This window comes from Pinus tabuliformis, chromosome 1_1 (assembly GCF_031772625.1).
Source record: "Pinus tabuliformis cultivar Carrire ecotype Pingquan chromosome 1_1, CPIR1, whole genome shotgun sequence".
NCBI lineage: Eukaryota > Viridiplantae > Streptophyta > Pinopsida > Pinales > Pinaceae > Pinus > Pinus tabuliformis.
Genome location: NC_142297.1, coordinates 831,041,609 through 831,062,200, shown reverse-complemented (window position 1 = coordinate 831,062,200; position 20,592 = coordinate 831,041,609). Strand labels below are relative to the sequence as shown.

General features: G+C 33.1%; 1 protein-coding gene and 1 pseudogene across 1 annotated transcript; both read left to right on the top strand.

The window, feature by feature from the left end:
• Positions 1–6,858: 6,858 nt before the first annotated feature.
• On the top strand, positions 6,859–7,421 carry LOC149216690 (heavy metal-associated isoprenylated plant protein 20-like). Its single transcript, XM_089391258.1, has 2 exons — positions 6,859–7,055; positions 7,208–7,421. The coding sequence occupies exons 1-2, from the start codon at positions 6,975–6,977 to the stop codon at positions 7,316–7,318; spliced, it is 192 nt and encodes a 63-aa protein (XP_089247384.1). The 5' UTR covers positions 6,859–6,974; the 3' UTR covers positions 7,319–7,421.
• LOC149216689 (heavy metal-associated isoprenylated plant protein 21 pseudogene) lies at positions 7,347–8,077 on the top strand (annotated as a pseudogene).
• The last annotated feature ends 12,515 nt before the right edge of the window (positions 8,078–20,592 follow it).

Below are 20,592 nucleotides of genomic sequence, written 5' to 3'. Positions count from 1 at the left end.
GATCACGCAAACAATCAGTACCAGCGGATTCCACAACAGAAGCAGAATACGTGGCAGCAGCTGAAGCAACGAAAGAAATTGTGTGGCTCAGGAAAATTCTTGAAGATTTGCAGGTAAAACAAATACAATCAACTCCACTCATGATTGATAACACCTCTGCAATAAAGTTGGCCAAGAACCCAAAGTTCCATGATCGTACTAAGCACATCAATACTAAATATCATCTGATCCGACATCATTTTGAGGCCAAAACAATCCATCTCCGTCATTGTTCCACAAACGAGCAAATTGCAGACATCTTCACCAAAGCGCTTGGAAGAGAAAAGCTTGAAAGATTCAGAACGATGCTTGGACTCACCAACATCCCTTCAGATTAAGGGGGGAATGTTGACACCTAATCCTCAACGGATGGGTGAACTGGAACGTGAATAGTCATCAAGAAGATGAACTGTTCCGTCTCCTTCTTGTATATAATCAATAGTTCTCTAATGAAATTAGACATCAGTTTTTTCTTCCGCTCATTCTGGAGTTACCCTGGCCTGACAGGTACCCAACTTTAAGCCTTTACTTTTTCTCCACACACCATTATGATTGCATAGGCTAATCTTCATGAGCCAAACTTATATGAAAATTTATCTTAAAATTTAGAAAATTTGACAAATCTGGCTAGTCCTTAATGCACAAACTATAAAATGTGAAATGGAATTGACCGAATCTCCTTTTTGGAAAAAATCATACAAAATTAGTCCCCTTGTGAATATTAGCCCCTAAAATTTTCGTTGCTTATATCATTTACTTCTTCCACTATCATATACAAAAGATGTATAGTGCCCATATATCGCATTAGTGTTTGGTTCTAATACAAAAGATGTATAGTGCCCATATATCGCATTAGTGTTTGGTTCTAATACAAAAGATGTATAGTGCCCATATATCACATTAGTGTTTGGTTCTAAGATATTTGGTCGGGTGATTATTCTCATGCACTTGTAAATTTATTAATTTGTTTCTTCCCTTATCATATACAAAAGATGTACATTGCCCATATATCACATTAGTGTTTGGTTCTAAAATATTTTGTAGGGTGATTATTCTCATGCATTTGTAAATTTCTTAATGGTTGACAATAAAAACATGTTTATTAATTGGATTTACTCATTAATAGTAGAGCCTAGTCTAACAAGGCAGAGGAGTTGCCCGGAAAGTTATGGAAATTCCGGTCACATTTAGAGAAAATCCAGCAAGGATTTTTGTAAATCCAAGTTATAGTTGTTAAACTTCAAAATTTCAGTTGTCCTAGACGTTTTTGATGGTTGCTGAATCCATTTCCACCATGAAAAACACGATGCAAACACTGCTTCTACAAGATTTTTTGAAATTTTTTTGCTTGGATTCTGGCCACTTTTAACCATCCAGGCAATTCCTCGTCCAGACAATTCTTCTCCTCATTAAACAACTCCTTAATAGTAGTTTAATGTGTTGATTGAACAAAATAAAATTGCTCCGGGTTGGAACTAAAAGTGAAACATCTCTGTTATCCCCAGAAGTCAAGGGCCCCTAACGGAAGAGATATACACGTATGCTAGATGAGAGAAAATAACATCTGAATATTGAATTCTACATATTGAAACAATTTTCATTTTTTTTAAATTTTTAATTTATTTTTTAAAAACTCTAATATATATAAAAAAAATTCATAATTTTTTTTTAAATGAAATTTAAACCACGGAAACTTATAAAAACAAATTATATATTCACCATCTTCTAATGGTTTATTCCATACCTAAAGCATATTATACACCTACTACTATACTAAATCATATAATTTTTATTTCATCAATCTTCTAGTTGTTTATTCCAGACCTAAAGCATATTATACACCTACTTACACCTACTACTCTACTGGAACATCAAGCGAAGGAGGCATTATAAATAAGACCCTACTACTCTACTGGTACATCATCCGAAAGAGGCATTATAAATAAGACAGCTACTGGTTTTCTACTGATACATTCACAAAGAGACACGTAGGCATGCATTGTATACAGGATGTTGCAGAATAAATAAATAAAACATATATGTCGCAGAAGTTATTAATAAATAGAAAATATAATTTAATGGACAGTTGTATAAAAAGAGAATATATAACTAAAATGGAAAAGGAAACTATATGATTATAATTTTTAGTTTTTTCTTGTATAATTATAATTTATGATTTATGATATCGCATTAATATTACTCATTTATATTTTTATAATTTTTATTAATTTGATGCGTTTATTTTGGAATATCGTTTTTAGTATTTTAATAATGGTTGAGAAATTTTTAATTTTATAGAATATTTTAAAAGTAGTTACATATTAAAAGTTAGAATTTATATAAAAGTAGTTAGGTCTATTTTAATTTTAGTTATTTTAAAAAAAGATATATTATGAATAAGTGTTAAATGAAATTACTTTTAGGTTTTTTTTTTGAGAATATTGTATTAATAAATTATATATTAGTATATGTTAATGCATTATAGAGTAAATGCCTTGACACTTATTATAAATTGATGTATATCAAATTTTATCAGCCATTTAATTTATATTAGTATAGATCTATTTTAATCATATATTTAGCAAGGGATCAAATAGCCTCACGACTCTTTTAGTGCTTGCTAGATTCTTGGTTAAAATATATATATATATATATATATATATATATATATATATATATAGCGCTTCGCCTCCTAACTTACTTTCATTTATGAAAGTAAGGTATAACCTTCTGGGTTCGGCCTACTAACTTGGGTTCGGCCTACTAACTTACTTTCATTTATGAAAGTAAGATATAACCTTCTGGGTTCGGTTGTATTATATATATATATATATATATATATATATATAATTTTCATGATTTAAATTGCATTTTTTAATGTATAAATAGATTCAAGATGCATAAATTTTATTTGGCACTTGTATGGTGTAAACTAGATAGTTTAAATTTGCAATTCCAACAAATTTTTGCTCAATTTAAAAAAAAAAAATTAACCACACCTAAAAAACCACCCAAATGTAGAATATTGAAACTACTTAAAATGTTTTAACCATAAAAGAATATTTATTTTTCGATATATATATGTTGAATTCTTTTATTATTATTAATATTTTTTAAATGTCATGTATTAATGTTATATTAAGAATGGTATGAATAACACATCTCCCTCTTTGTAATTAGAAAGTAGTAGTTGATTTCAATTGTTTAAATATTGAAATAGAGCATGTCTCCAGAGATTTGAACTCCCTACCAGAAAAACAATATGTACCTCTACCGGTGGAACTCTACTCTTCCAACTACATTTTGTATTGAAATATTTTTAAAAAGTGTCAATGGTAGTTTCTTGCACGACTCTAACAATAGATTTTCTTGTTGAACACGATTAATTTCCCATTGACCAATACAAGTTCTAATGTTTAACTTTATAAATAATTAAAATCATTTTAATTTTAATTTTAAAAAATAATTTGTTAACATTGGTTAAAAATTTGTGTCTTATTTCAAATTCCTGATATCTTTCCATATTACTTCTGAAATTTACTTACTTGCGATCTCTCGTGAATTTTTACAGAGATCATGCTTGGATCTTGTAACCTAATTAAACAAATTTGCTTGAGAAGTGGAACATACTTAAGTGAATGATACAAGCATGATAAATTAAGCCTCATGATGTTTTAGTAACAATTTGGATAGAGAGCTAAAACATAGTTACATAGAACATAATTGGATAAATGATGCAACCATGATAAATTAAGCCTCCTGGTTTTAGTTAAGGTTTGATTTTAGTTAAAGAATAATAAGAACTTCGTATACATTCATCTACAAAAGTTATGAAATAATAAAAGGTTCGTATACATTAATCTACAAAGAGCTTAACATTCTTGGACGATTATTCAAGTTCCTTTCGTTTTCTTTTTATTTTTTCTTTCTTCTAACCCTTTCTATATCATGTCTTCTTCTGATTCTCCTTGGAAGATCTCCATGAAACAAATACTCATTCTTGAGAGTGAGTAAAATCTTTTCATTTACGATATAAATACAAGTGCAATGTTATACCATCCTTAGCAAGGTGCATGGCAGAAAAACTTTGCTTCCAATGCAGAAGATGGGAAAATTGAGCAGGTCCATCTACATATGAATTTATGTTTTTTCCACTAATTTAACTTCATGGTTTTTTTTTTTAATTCTCTCTGACTCTGGTATGGTCTTTTCCACGGTATAATAGCTTGATATTGTTTGCAAAATGATCTCGTTGAGCAGGTTCTACCAGAATGCAAACGAGTATTACTTTGTTTGCATAATGATCTCGTTGAGCAAGTTTTAAAAAAGCAAACGAGCATTACTTGGGAGAGGTATCTTGGATGGAGTATCACTCACATAATTACTAACCACTTTTCTTTCATTTTTACATAAATGGTATTATTTTTTATAATCAGGTATTGGATTGTAATGTAATAATCTATGTGACAGTCAAATTAAGGATAAAGGGTTAAATATAGAAATTATTGAGAATGAAGATCATTAGGGTGATTATTTTAAGGAGGAGGGATTTTATTTTAAGGAGGAGGGATTGTGAGATGATTAAAGGGTCTGAAATCAGGTTAAATTTTTTTTTTTAAATTTTATTGTAGTAATTTTTAAATTATATTTTTGATAGTGGAAATACATTCAACACCATCAAAAACTTCCAAAACCGCCCAAACAAATTTCTATAATTTTCAAAACAAATTTATAAACTAATTAAACTATCACTTATTCATCACACAAGCGTTGCCTTATGACTTACGTGTAATAATACCTTATGACTTACGTGTAATACCTGATAATTCTCTCTTCTTTCTTGCAACTGTTTTTTTTTTTTTTAAATGAAAAGTTGTTGATCACAGAGCCACGTTTGATGCACCTGGAGGTTTGTAAAGCTGTAGGTTTTATACAATGGATTCTCCAAAACCTACAATGGATTCTAAATTTGGAGAGGTGGGTCATATATACAGAACTGACATATACACAGATTTTAAAGGTTTGATAATGGAAACCTGCTTTTGATGTTATAGGTAGAGTATAGCACACAGAATTTAGAGATTGAGATGGAAACTTAGGCCATAATTTCTACATGAAGTTCAACAGAATCTCAACCATTCTGGAAAGGATTTCTTCGAGAGAAAATGACTCCCTAATCATTTTAATAAAAATATATCATTACTAACTTCATAAAGCCACATAAAATATATCATTACTCACATTCCTAAAGCGACAGATTAATATGCATCATTTAAAGCAGGCGGGCGTTTCACCGAATCCCATTGTTATACCACTGCAATACTCTTCCGTCGCCTCATTAACCGAAGTATTATATTTTTAATTGCTACTGTCACTATTGAAGACACTGCGTATTGGAGCAGGTCCAACAAATTTACGTGGAAATCAATTTAATTAGTTTTTTAATAAAATATTAAAGATTTATGATTTTTTTCCACGGTTAATAATTAAATAAAAAAGATGAAAAATATTTTAATTATAATAAATAATTATTTTGTTTTTTCAATTCAGATTCATAAGCTGTATTTACTTATTTAGGTTTTTTTTTTTAAATATAATATTTTTATTTTATTGTATTGGTGAAATATGAGTTATTTTATTTTATGAGTTATTTATATATATAAATATAAATAAAATTTAATGAATTTTTATTAAAATTATATTAGAGACATCTGCATTCTGATGTATTGATTTATTTAATTAAGAGTAGTTTTTATAGTGTAGTTTAATTTATAGATGAAATAATTTTTTAAAGGGAATTTATCAAAATTTTGAGTTACTCAAATAACTAAATTCAAGTATTTAAAAATTTGGTCAAATTTTATTTAAAATTAACTAGAAAAATAATTATGTAAAAAATCATTTTATTTATAAATTAGACTAAGCCATTTTTTAATTTATAAAAAATATAATAATATTTTTATTAAAAAAATAATTTGGGAGATGAGCCTATTCAAATATTATTTATTTACTTGATTGTATTGATTTAGATTAAAAAAAAAGGAGCAGGCGATTTTGACACTAGGCTCAACTAAGTTTTGGGGATTTTTTATATTATAAATATAATAAATTATTTTTTTATAAATAAAGTAAATTGAAATTTTGAAAAATATATTGCGGATTAGATTTTATGAAATATGGGATAAATTACATATATTTAAAAAGAATTTTCAGTGGAAGATGAAGTAAAAATTTAGTCGATAGAATTTACGAAGTGTTGCACAAATTAAGGATTTCTTTAGTTTAAGAGTCGTTGAGTCGTGTTCGTGTTGCACGAAATTATATTATATTATATGCACTTTTAAAGGAAATTTTCTAAGGAGAATGAGTTGCTTCCAATGACATGGTAGGTTTGAGGAATGGAGTGGAAGTGAGTTGTGCGTGAGCGGAGCAATAGAGTGGAATGGATGGATGTATCCGTTGGTTGAGCTGAAGGTGAATCAAGAATCGCTGGAGTCCACTATATTGCCTGGATCCCGTGCACGCCTTTTTGGTAGTAAAAGGAGTCCACTATATTGCCTGGATCCCGTGCACGCCTTTTTGGTAGTAAAAGGAGAAGATTCATTTCAACCAATCATAGGCAGCCACGTCAGATTGCGTACAGGATGGTTAAATTTTACATTGACATTTGCTTCTATTGCATGACAGCTCTTGTTCATAGCCCTACAGCTGGCCAATGCCATGTCACTACGAAACCTTTTATTGCATGAAAAGACGGGAATTATGATTTAAATTGGGGAGTGCCGCGTAACAAGCAGCCAACATCCATGCTTTGTTTTGCTCTGCTCACGGTATATAGTATATAGTAATAGCTGGCTGTACTGTAATGAGAGCCAGACGACCTTTAAACCTCCCCCTCTCTTGCTTTTCGCTTGAAATTGAAAAAGCAGAGTACCATGGCTGCAAGCTCATCGGATTTTATATCGGCCCTGCTTGGTGGAAAATTCAAACGCCGCAAACGTGCTAAAGATCTTCTGGTAAATACATAATTAATTATGTCGATTATAAGTTAACTTGAAGTGATCTATATAAGAGTTTATTCACTCACAACTATTTGTTGTATCAGTATCCTAGTGTTTCTCACATCACGTTGAAGAATTATTCATTCATTTAAATTTTTGGATGGCAGACAGTGGAGGTGAAAATTAGCATGGACTGTGAAGGATGTGAAAGAAAAGTGAAAAACTCGGTTTCAACTATGAAAGGCGAGAACTTTTATCTATATCTCACATCACGTTGAAGAATTATTCATTCATTTAAATTTTTGGATGGCAGACAGTGGAGGTGAAAATTAGCATGGACTGTGAAGGATGCGAAAGAAAAGTGAAAAACTCGGTTTCAACTATGAAAGGCGAGAACTTTTATCTATAGTACACTAATATATATTTTACAGGCATTAGCATAGTTCCATTTAAAACCTGGATCTATGAGCATGGAGTGGGATTGACAAACATAAAATGCAGTTATACACTTATGTTTACATGTGATTTTATTTCACTTTACTGGTATAAGTTATTATTATATATTTTTTCTTATCATTTCTTTAAATTAATCACAGGTCGATGTCTCAGAATTTTTTAAGAATAAACCATATTAGATGGTTTGAAATGTTCACAAATCACTTATGATGTGATTAACCTTAAAAACATTCTTATAAATAACTTTGTTTCGATTAATTTAGCAGGTGTTAAGTCGGTGGAAGTAAACAGAAGTCAGAGCAGATTAACCGTGACGGGCAACGTGGATGCGCAGACTGTACTGGAGAGAGTGAAAGCAGGGACAGGGAAGGGTGCAGAGTTGTGGCCTTACGTGCCCTACAAACTGGTTTACTATCCATACGCCCCAAACACCTATGACAAGAAAGCTCCCCCTGGCTATGTTCGGAAAGTGGAATACGCTTTGTCTACTCCAAACCGTGAAGATTGAAAAATATACAACACTTTTCACCGAAGACAATGCCAATGCCTGCACCATAATGTAGTTCTATTTCTATGCTCTAGGTGTCTCTGTTTATATATGTAATTATAATGAGTGTCTCTTGTTACACTAATATATATATATATATATATATATATATATATATATGACTGCATAAAACATGTGCTCTGAAATCATCATTCGGTGTGCCACTGTGGTCAATGCACGCTACCACTGCCACTGTGGTCAATGGTAGTTATTCACCGATTGTTTTAAGGAGAATAATAAATGGATTGTCTAGAGGATTAGGTAGTGGTCAATTATCATGCCAATGGTGTCAGGAAGACTGGCAGAGGCTGTACGCGCATTTTTATTTGGATGAATTAAACTTCAGTTGCATTCAGTCGCCAGACTGTCCCCCCAACGAAAGGAAGACAATGATTAAATTTGAAGGGTTGTCTTTCAGTTCATTAATGCGAGAATCGCGAAGATTTATTATCAAACTTTGATCATTGGAAGCTCTCTCAAAGTTTCATTATTCATTATCTTTTTTTATAAGAGTAGGACTTTTAGCTAATAATACATAATTTAGAAGAAGTCACATCAGCTCTGTGAGAGTTCAACAGGCAGCTCGGCAAGCAAAGTTTCGAACCACGTACCCAAAAATATGAGAAGCCCAAACAAGAAAACACTTTGGACAAAATCAAGTAGTAAACCCTCTCGTTGTACTATGGAGCACCAAAAGAAACCCTGAATGCCTTGGAAGACGGGTCCACAGAACCGGGGCTCACAAAAATGCCACAAGTGACCCACTAAGGGTCCACAACACTGCCATCAAAGACCAGCTAGAAACAATAGTAAGCTTGTAGAGCTGCAGACCGTACGATCCGACCTGCCACGGTCAACGTATACGCTCTGAATACGAGCCCACTACAAATGCCATATAAACCTGTTTTACGGACCCGACAAAAACTTTAGGCCAACTCTCTAAACTCTTTCGGGTCCGAAACGCCAAACAACATACACGATCAAACCTACACCGTTGATCACCCGATGAGGATCCAACGATCTACGCAGATATCATGTGGACAACTAGCGCAAGGGATAACCACTTGATGAAAACGATATTCTCTCACCTCTTACTGGTACGTGTCGCACGAAGAGTGAAATCGGGGCCTTCCTCAGAAAAACCATATACCACTTTGACCCTGCCCGATAAACCACTTGTGGTTTTAGAATCGATCGCCTCGCGGAATAGCTTGAGTGCTCTTTCGCCAAGTGATAACCTTTAATCAAGAACATCATATGGTTCTTGTGCCTTCCTCCGAGATTCTCAGCCAAACCCCAAACACCATCAAAATTTCCACATAAAATTTTGGTCAATGGACGATGAAAAAATAAATAAATTACTAATTAGATTTTCGAATTTACAAATCACTTGGTAAATTTGATACTTTACTACACAATAACCATTTAAAGCCTGCCTGTTACTCATGAGAAGATTGGCAATGGATCATTGACCGTTTTTATAAAAGAATTTCTGGATGGGAGTGAAAATGTCTCTCGATGGGAGGGAGAGCAACACTCTCCCAAGCAGTTCTAATAGAATCAATTGTTTATTGGGCCCACCTGTTCTATATACCAGCGAGCATTATCAAGGGTCTAAATCAGTTAATATCTAATTTCATCTAGGGAGGTTCATATGAAAAGAAGAAATATCATCTCACCAAACTCGACAAAATTTCTTGTCCAAAACAATTGGGAGGATGGGGCATTATGGACCTATGAAAATTTGGAATTGCTTTATTATGTAAATCCCTATGGAGAGGTTTATTTGGGGAAGGACCCTGGAGCAAGACCATAAGAAAAAAGTACTTGGCCAAAAAAAATTATGAGTTCTGGTATAGGAAAGTTACCATTGGCAACACACAGGGATCGGTGGTCTGGAAAACCTTTTCGAAAATTCAAGTATTTTTTTATACAACATCTCACATGGAATTTTCAGAATGGCAACAGAATTGTAATTGTTGTAGATCCTATCCTGGGAGCTGGGGAGGGATGCTCTATTCCCCAAGAAATAAAAAATTTTCTACATAACACAATGATCTTTGTATGGGGACAAGTTATTGAGGGTTGGCAAGGTTCTATTCCGATCTAGAAAGAAGCAAACAGAATTGGCCTACAAGGCCAAGAGGCAGTTCAATGGGATAAGATCATGGCTAACATTAAGAGTATAGGTATTTGTCATACAAAGGCCCGCGATTATCTTACCTGGAAAGGAAAGATGTCCTCGAACAGTATAAGCGTGGATGATACCTATTTTTCTTTAATTAATATGATATCTTCTCAAATAGATCGACAGTCCCTCAGTTCTATGGAAAACAGGAATTCCAAGTAAAATTACAATTTTCTCTTGGCTGGTTTTTCACAACAAAAATCTCAGCTGGGAGAATCTACAGAAGAAGCAATGGCATGGGCTAGGCATATGCTCTATCTACAAAGCTGAAGATGAAAACAATGACCACATTTTCTTACACTACAAGCTTACCACACAGGTATGGAAACAATTATCAAAATTCTTTGGGTTCCGCTTTAACATGCATTCCTCCATTAAGGACTCATTGGAATGGTGGAGTACTCAGAAGCCCTCTTGGAGACCCATTCCTCTCCTCTGTTTATGGACAATTTGGAAATGGAGAAATACATTTTTGTTCCAAAATAGAAGAGAGGAGTTTCAACAAATTGCCTACAAAATCATTGCAAATTACAGTGCTTTTTTGCCACAACCTAAACAGTCTTGGAGAAACCCCAATAGGAATTGTCAAACATTGCTAGAATTTCCAATGGCCTTTTTTGATGGTGCGACACAAATAGATACGTGTGCCTGTGGCTTTTTGATATCCATAAATGATCATCTAAAATATAGTCTTTACTAAAACGGAGGTAATGGAACCAATAACAGAGCAGAAGCTATGGTTCTTTGGGGTCTACTATTGTTCAACCATTTTCTAGATATACTGGTTCTACATATGCATAGAGATTCCAAAATTATAATTGATCATGTTTTAGGAAAAGTGTCTATAAACAATCCTCTTCTTTCAGGATGGATGAAGAGAATCAAAACCTTCTGGAAATTTCAAAATGGATACTCTATTCAGCACATAGATAGGTCCCGAAATATGCAAGTAGACAACTTATCAAAAAAAGGCTTACTCCAAGATCTTGGCAAATGGCATATGGACATCTACTGGGGAAACTGCATTTACAATATTGAGGACTTCTTCCCCCCTGGTACTTAGTTTTTCATATCATTTTTATTGTGCGCTGTTTCTTTTTTCCCATTGATGATTTTTTCTGGCCTAGCCACTAGGCAAATTCAGTGTCCTCTGCGAGGTGGGATTCCCTCCTTCGTAGATGGTGTTTTTATTCTCAACAGGTTTTTTTCTCCAGTGCACCACTGTGGGCTATCTTCTTGCCTGGCCCACACAACCACTTATAAGTCCTTTTCTCTTTAGAACGACCCCATTTATGCTCTGTTTTTTCAGGGGGTTTTGTGAAATGTGACCCCTCTCATCCAACATATGTTTCTGCTATGCCTTTTATGTACGACATTTGCTTCGGCTGGAACAAGCTCAATGTATTTTTATCATATGTTTATAATATATATTAAGCTTTTTTCGTACTTCAAAAAAAACAATAATAATAATATATTTATTTTGTATTAGGTATTTAGTTTTGCTTCGATTTATATTTTAGTTTGTATTCGACCAAAAAAAAATGGGAGGAATACATTTTTTGTTAATTTTTATTATTATTTAAATTTATTTATTTTTAAAGTAAATGGTTGAAGTCTTATCATGGGCTCTTTAGTAACTTCCATATATATTAGTCACTATTTTTTTTGTTTTTAGAATTATTTTCTTTTTGTTTTCATTTTTCTATTATTTTAATTTTCATGAATTCTAGGTTTTTTTTGCCATATTTTCAATTTAAAATAACTTATTATTATATTAAAAACAAATTAGAGTAAATTATATATATATATATATATATATATATATATATATATATATATATATTAAATGATAGATATAATAATATAAACAATATTAGTTTATCATATTCTTTAATTTTTAGTGATGGCATTCAACAATACAACATTTTATTGGTTGTTTTATTTTTGTGATGAATTCTTTGTCTTCCTTAATATATGGACCAAATATAACTGAACATGATAAGTATGTTGGTTAATTATGTGAAGGAGTATCTATTTGAAAATGAGGTTTCTATAATTTTAATTTAATTATTCAAGATTATTAGGTGGATAGTAAATGATTCTATGAAATATTTTATAATACTTATTATAATATATATAAATTAAGTATACTTATTACTATAACATTTTATAATACTTATTACCTTTAAAGTAGGTATGCTTTTTTGTGGTTTTAATTAAATTGATTTATTTAAAAAATCACATATTAAAAAGTGTTATTTTGGGGCATGTGTTATTAATAAGTCATTATATTAGCCCATGGTATTGTAACAAAGTCTATTAGGATTTAAGAATATTTCATACTTATTAGTCATTGCCAAGACAATGCTCTAGCAATTGATCACTATCAGTTTAGCATGGACCAATGCAAGTTATAGTATTTGAAAGGAAAATATTTATTTTTCACATTTGATTGGACCATAACTTTGAAGATCTTATTGGCCTTTGTGTTATGATCACCTCATATTTTTTTGCCACTTCTAGATGTAGTTGCAATATTTTTGCCACGATTTTTAAATATTTATGAAATGATTTTTCATCATTACCTAAAATTAAAATAAAATAACTCATAATCATGTAAATAACCTATTTACCATCAATTACTATCCACCCAAAAACGTGTTACTCTTTAGAGAAAAAAAAATGTCAACTACTCTAATCCTTTGCCCACTCCTCAACTTCGACCCTAACCACGTAGTGGTTCACCATAATTTACTAGGTTGTCAACCTCAATGTCGACTCCTACAATAGCTAAGCATGCTAACACAACTAGCAGCTCTAGCTCCCAACGGGGTAATAACAAAAACCATGAACCATTTCAACACACAAGCCTGGCATGTGGCTACCAACATGCCAAAGCCAGCCATGGCTCTAAACATAGGTATATTGTTCTCGCAAGTTGTCTCATCACACATAATTTCAACAGTTCCAGTGGTCTCATCAACAAACATCTTTGCTACAGGTTTCTCATCTCACATATATTTTCGGATCAATGTTCTTCCATTCAGATATGAGATGGTTCCATTTTCTTTGTTTGCTGGTTCAAGTGGTTATAATTCAAGTCAGGCACGAACTATTGATTTGTTCTGGAAGAATTTCTACAACAAGATTTCTGATTCTGTATCTAGTTCTAAAACTTCTAATGGGACTCTCTATCACAATGCAGTTATCAAGGAGTTGATTGACTCGATAAGATTTTTATTATCTCAAGGTGAATGTTTTAGCAAGGAAGAGTTGTTAGATTTACAAAAGAAAATTAGAAGATCTTACTATAAATTTTGATGAACAGAGTGTGTTTAAAAGTGTTCTAAGCTTGCTTAAACTATTAATTTGTTATGATATGATTACTGCTAAGGTATATCTAATGCAGAAGTGTGGCCTATCCGAAAAGGATTTAACTTATATTAATGTGTTTGGTCAATATACACTAGAGGCTATCATTATTCATGTACTAGGTTTAGTGTTCAACTGTGTACAAGATTTATCTGCCATTAGGGTATCTACTTTGATCGAACGACTTGATTCTATGGTACAAGTAAAAGCAGTTAATATGGGAATGAATAAGCAGGTAAGGATGATGTGAATTTATCTTTAAAAAAAGACAAGAAAAGCAAAGTTACTAGGAGTCATTATGCTATTGGGGTAAGCTCAGTAGAGTTAATGGTGGAAAGACAATTGATTACTGTGAAAACAGAAGCAAGATATAAGGATGAATTACTTGTTTCTAAGAAGAAGGGTAGGGGTTATATACCCTTAAATTGCTATGCTATCTGCAATTTTGACTTAAGTCTCCTTCCGATTAAATTCAATCTTCCCATGGTTTACGAGCCGTTACCTTGGAAATCTAAAGTAGATGTACCTTCAACGTTAGATGATATTGAAGGTGGTTACTTAAGCAGACTCACAGGAGAACTCTATAATAGGTTTCGTCTATTAACTTCTCGTAACTATAGCAATTTCTATATCATGTTGAATGATCTAAAGCGTATGTGAGATGTCTTGAATAAACTCCAGTCTTAAGTCTTTGAGGTCAACCTTCAGTTAAAGGATAACATTTTACCTAGAGGTTTAGTTCCAATGGAAGAATTATTTGATTTCAATGATGTAGCTAAGAAGTCTAAGATTGAGCCCACATGGGCAGAAGTAGAAGAGTGCAACATAAATAGTGAGAAAGATCCTAAAATGATAAAATTGTCCAAATCACTGCCAACTGCTGAAAAACAAAAATGCATTGCTTTATTCAAAGAATTCATTGATGTTTTTGCCTGGAGCTATGAAGATATAAAAACTTATGATGCTGAGATTATACAACATAAAATTCCAATGAATAAACTTCAAAGGATCATAGATCCTCTTAGGTACTTTAAATGGGTTTCCAATATAGTACCAACTAGGAAGAAAACATGTGAAATTAGATTATGCATAGATTTTAGAAACCTTAATAAAGTTTTCCTAAAGGACAACTACCCTTTGCCAAAAATGGATCACATCTTACATAAGGTAGTTGGATCTTCTAGGATTTATTTTTTAGACGGTTTCTCAGGCTACAATCAAGTCTTAGTTCACCCTGATGATCAAGATAAAACAACTTTCACTACTCCATGGTGTACCTTCATGTATGTCAAGATGCCTTTTGGGTTAATGAATGTTGAAGCCACATTTCAAAGAGCAATGGATATTGCCTTTGTTGATGAGATTGGTAGGTTTATTGTGATCTATCTAGATGACATTATTGTTTATTTCAAGATTGATGAAGAACATTTGTTACATCTGAGAAGAGTATTTGAGAAATGTAGAAGGTTTGGAATTTCACTAAATCCTAAGAAAACACTTTTTGGCCTTGAAGAGGGAAATATTTTAGGTCATATCATCTCTAAGGAAGGTATTAGAATTGATCCCAAAAGGATTGAAGCCATTTTGAAAATCAACCATCCTAGAAACATCAAGGAACTTCAATTATTTATTGGTAGGATAAACTTCCTAAGGAGATTCATACTCAACCTTGCAGAATTTCTCAGAAACATAAAAAATATGCTAAAAAGAGATTCATAAATAAGGTGGAACATTGAAGCTAGGAAATCATTCAATCAAGTTAAACAAGCATTGACAAAAGCACCAGTCCTAATCACTCCATATTTCACCAAGGATTTTATAATCTTTTCATTTGCATCTGAGCACACTGTTGCCATTGTTCTTTTACAGAAAAAAAAATGATGGATTTGAACAACCCATTGCTTTCTTTAGCAAGGCTTTGAGGGATGATACATAAAAATATAACATAATGGAAAAACATTCATTTGCATTAATAAAAAAAATCAAAGATTTCAAGATGTATATCCTCCATTCTCACATAATTGCTTATGTACCCAATGCTATGGTCAAGCATATTTTAACCCGAAATGGACCAGACAATAAAAGAGGCAAACGGATTGTCTTCGTTCTTGAGTATGACATAGAAATCAAACCCACCAAGCTTATCAAAGGCCAAGGATTAGCCAAATTAATGGTTGAGTCTAACTTTAATGCATTGCATATCAACTTTGTAGCTGCATTAGATGATCAAGAGGAGCAGGCGACTCCACAATTAGATGAGGCTTTTATAACCTCACTCTGATATGTAGATCTCATTTTTGTTTTATTCAATTTAAATGCTCCTCCTGGTTTAACGAAGACAAAGGCTAGATTTCTAAAATTAAAAGCAGTGAAATTTTGCATCATAGATAATGTTTTATATTGGAAAGATGCTAGTGGTATTTTACTAAAGTGTCTATTGAAGGATGATGTAGAAAGAATCATGCAAGAATTCCATGAAGGTGATTGTGGTGGACATCTATACTAGAAAACCACTACTAACAAGATCGTTAGAGCTGGTTTCTACTAGCCTACCCTTTTCCCTGATGTCCATAAGAAAGTAACCTCTTGCAACAAATCCCAGATATTTGAGGGGAAAAGAAAACTATTGCCTCTGCCTTCAAAACCCATATTTGTTAAATGTCCTTTCCAACAATGGGGATTAAATTCCATTGCATAAATCCACCCACCATCCTCTGCCCAACATGAATGGATCCTCACAACTATCGATTAATTCACAAAATGGATTGAGTCCACACCTTCCCAATTGGTTACTGATGTTATTATTATCAAATTTTTGGAAAACAATATCTTGTCTAGATTTGGCTGTCCCAAAAAGCTCATTACAGATAGTGATACAGCTTTTAAATCGAAGAAAGTGATATATTTCTGCAACAAATATCATAGTACTTTGGGACATTCAACTTCTTATTACATAAAGGGTAATAGGTTGGTTGAATCCTCATATAAGAGTCTGGTCAACATTATTAAAATGCTGCTAGAAGATATCAGAAAGTCATGGCACAACAAGTTAATAAATGCACTTTGGGCTAATAGACTCACGACAAAGAAATCAATTGGTATGTCACCATACCAATTGGTTTATGGAATGCATGTTGTTTTTCCATCTTCTTTAGGACTATAGTTATGAAGATAATTTAGGAATTGCAAGTTGAGCCTAATGACATCCAGAGGAGGATTAATCATACTATTCAACTGCAGCAATCCAGGGAAGAAGTCTATAATAAAACTCAAGTCATCGAGGAGAATATCAAAAAGATTTTCTATAGAAGAACTAAAGAAGATGATTTCAACAAAGCTTTAAAATGGGATTCCAGAAGAGAGGACAAAGGAAAACATGGGAAATTTGACAATTTGTGGACATGACCTGATATCATTGATGCTTTCAGAGGACACAATGCATTTTTTCTCAAACACCCAGATGGAACATAAATTCCTGGAGGACTTGTGAATGACAGAATGCAGAATCATTATTTCTCTTAGCAATAAAGGTTTTTCTTACATCAAACCGTTGTAAATACTAAATATCATTGTCTTTATTATTTTGATTGGGTAATCTATTGACAGAAGTTGAAGCCTGCAAAGAAGGCCCTAAGCTTCGTTTGATATGTTACCGTAAGTACTCCAACAACAAAAGAAATCATCTGGAGATATTGCTGAAATGGAACACTCAAGGCCACTGATCAAATTTTCTTGGCACCTCACATGGAGAGTGCCATCCCCAGCTGGAGCCATTGTTAGGGTCCTATAATTTATAGGATCTCAAGGTGTTTGAGTATTTTATCTGAGGAATCTCATATTGTAAATAATTGTCAATCTTCAAATGATTTCCAAAAGAAAAATAGAATAAAAATGAAAAGAGGGGATAAACAGAGAAAAAGGAAACCAAAAAACATTGAAAAAAGAATAAAAGATAGAAGCCGATCAAAGAAAGAAAATACAAAAAGAAAATGGTACTGAAAGTGTTGCAAATTTAAATTCCACTACTGATAGATAGTTTTATTTATGATTGATAAATAAAGGTTGTGTGCAACTTGTTTGAAATGCCACAATTACTAGTTATTTGTTTAATCCTACAGTATAATCATGGTTAAACATATTTGAATTTCTATAAATTAGGTTAGAGAATAAAAATTTGCCAAACAGTTTAATCTTGGTAAATCAGTAGTTAGGTAGAAAATGGCATTGGTACAACAGTTTAATCTGAATCAATATGAGAAATAAGTGATAGGATTTAAGTATTTTTTTTTATTTTTCAAAAGAAAATAATTATGTGTTTGCTAGTCCAAATGCACCCCTTCAGAAAAAATAAAAAACGTTAGTTTATAAAATAAATAAAGTTAAAAGGGTAGGTAGATATGGTTTGGTTTCCAGAATATTTATGTTTCCCTTTATCCTAAGTCTCAGTGACATTGTAAAAGAAAAAAGGGCACGAAGGGACAATGTATATTCATGAATTTTTTCTATCCAAAGTATTATCTTAAGTTTCAAGAAAATATTAAAAGGTGCATCTGGACAAAGTTTTTTTGTTGTATATGGTTAAAGGTTATCGATGACACTCATACGTTTTCGGCCCACCTTATCCATCCTAGCTTTACCACCGGCAGGGGGGGGGGGAGGCTGTATTATGCTTTGGGCCCCGTAACCATGTGGCCTCCTCTCTGCATTTCGTACCCCCTAGCCTATACCACCCACCGCTCCCTACCCGCTCTGAAAACCACTTCTTCCTCGTCCATTTACCATTGGCCCTACCTGAAACCTCCGTAAACCCATCCCGCCACGTCTCCATAATCGTTGCCTAATTAAAACCCTTCTTAGAAAATTACCATTAGTCATTTAATTCATTCCCTCCCAGGTAATCGTTTGACCTCAATGGTCCTGTGCCAACCTTCAACAAAACCTGCCTCTCCCCTCTTTAAAAACCCTAAACCGGTCCTCATTATGTCTTTTCACCTGCTTACTCTCTGCAATTCATAGGTTTTTCTACAAAGCGACCCAATTTCAAAGGATTTGCTGAGCTAGATCAATTGTTAGCATTTTTCCCCTCTCCTCACGGCTCACGATGTACCATTCTTTTCTTGGTAAACAATTTATTCCTAAATTCATATTTATCATTCATTGATCAACTATGCCTCCAAAGAAGAAGAACCAGGAGGACCTTGTGAATCCATTAGTCCCTCCATCTATAGACTTATACCATATTCCATTAGCTAATAGGGGTTACATGATCAGTGAGACACAATGCGACTGTGAATTATTGTAACTTTATTCCTGGCTGGAGGATAAACATCTTGATAAAACAGATAAAATTGGACTCTGGGAGTCCAATCAAACACAATACGACTGTGAATTTTTGCAACTTTATTCCTGGCTGGAGGATAAACATCTTGATAAAACAAATAAAATTGGACTTTGGGAGTCCAATCTTCCTCACTATATTTTCCCTTTGACCTTTCATGCTCTTGAATTCACTAGGAAATGCCAAGCTTGTTATGTTTCCACCCAAAGAGTCGTTATAACCCCATGTGGTGAAATCCTTTTTTCAATCACAGGCCAATCTATAAACCAGGTAATTCTAGCTCCCCCTGTGGAAAACAATGCACCTTTTTCCTTAGAATCCCTCACAGAACTCTATCAAAAGCTTTATTTTGCTAGAAGAGCCAAGATTTTTTATATCTTCCTACCAGAAAACGCCCGATTGCCAAAGAAAAATACTCCATACCTTCCTCAATCTTCCCTGATCAAGATAAACAGATCATAACCATAATTTCATACATTCTAGATTATTATTCTGACCAGTGTGTAGATGAACCCATTCTAGGCTTCCTTTCCATCTTTTGCACAGATAGTAAACCATCTATTTTGTTTAATTTTAGTCAATTCCTGGCTAATAACATCCATGAGTAGTATCTCAAATTTCCAACAGAACAAGTGTCTAACTACAATTCAATTTTGGTTTATATGTTTCTATATTATCAAGTAGACAGGTTCAACTTTGCCATGTAGAAGTTAGATGAAGAGGGAAATCAACAGTCTGTTATATTTTGGACATCTTTAGCGATGAAAGAACAAGAATTATCCTATAAACAATTCATTGAAGAGTTTTTTCACCCAGCTATGATTATCCTAAACAACTCAACACAACAAAGAATCAATGAAGACATCAAGAGGATTCTACATTTGACAGATTAGGCTAAGGATAGAGACTGATATTTATACTAGAATTACATAGAAATCAGAGTTTATGGATGCGAGTTAGCACCATACAAGCTCCCAAAATACCTCCCCATGAATATTTTTGCCCTTGAATATATCAGACAAATGCTAAATTCAGATGATATTCACTTTGTGATGGAAAAGAAGAAGTCCCAGTTTCAGATAAAGACACATGTGTGCCCTTTTATATGCAACACCAGGTCAGCAGGAGAAGAAGCAGATAAAATACTTAAAGAGATGAAATTCAGCCTGAGTTTCACATGGTCTTATGACCCGTGGGGTGTCATTTCTAAGTTGAGAGTAGAAAACAAAACTACTCCATATATCCATACCCCAAGCCCTGAGATAGAGAAATATGTGAACTAGTAATGAAATGAGTAAGGAAGGTTCACTCCCACTTGAACGCCATGTTGAGATTTATAAGAGAGTGAAGGGATATACGAAAAGGAAAACAAACACCAAAGCAACATAAGATAAAACCGTAATAAGTGAACCTAAATTTGATGTGAAGTGTATAAGAGAGAGAACCCATAAGTGTGCTAGAAAGAAGATGCAAACGAAGAACAAGAGATCTTTGGGTGATTGTAGGCTTATATATATGTATTAAGGAGACTAATAATAACACATGATTGAAAATTACAAGTGAGACTTGGGTGCGTATTTATACACAATTTAAGAGGTAGCTACCCTCTGCAAGAGGAATTGTGGGACTATATAATGATTAGGTGGGTCAT

What these genes read in the sequence shown, in the direction of transcription:
- LOC149216690 (XM_089391258.1), top strand. Translation starts at nt 6,975, where the DNA reads ATGGCTGCAAGCTCATCGGATTTTATATCGGCCCTGCTTGGTGGAAAA. An exon ending in AACGTGCTAAAGATCTTCTG is followed by an intron (nt 7,056 to 7,207) that starts GTAAATACATAA and finishes TTTGGATGGCAG; the next exon opens with ACAGTGGAGGTGAAAATTAG.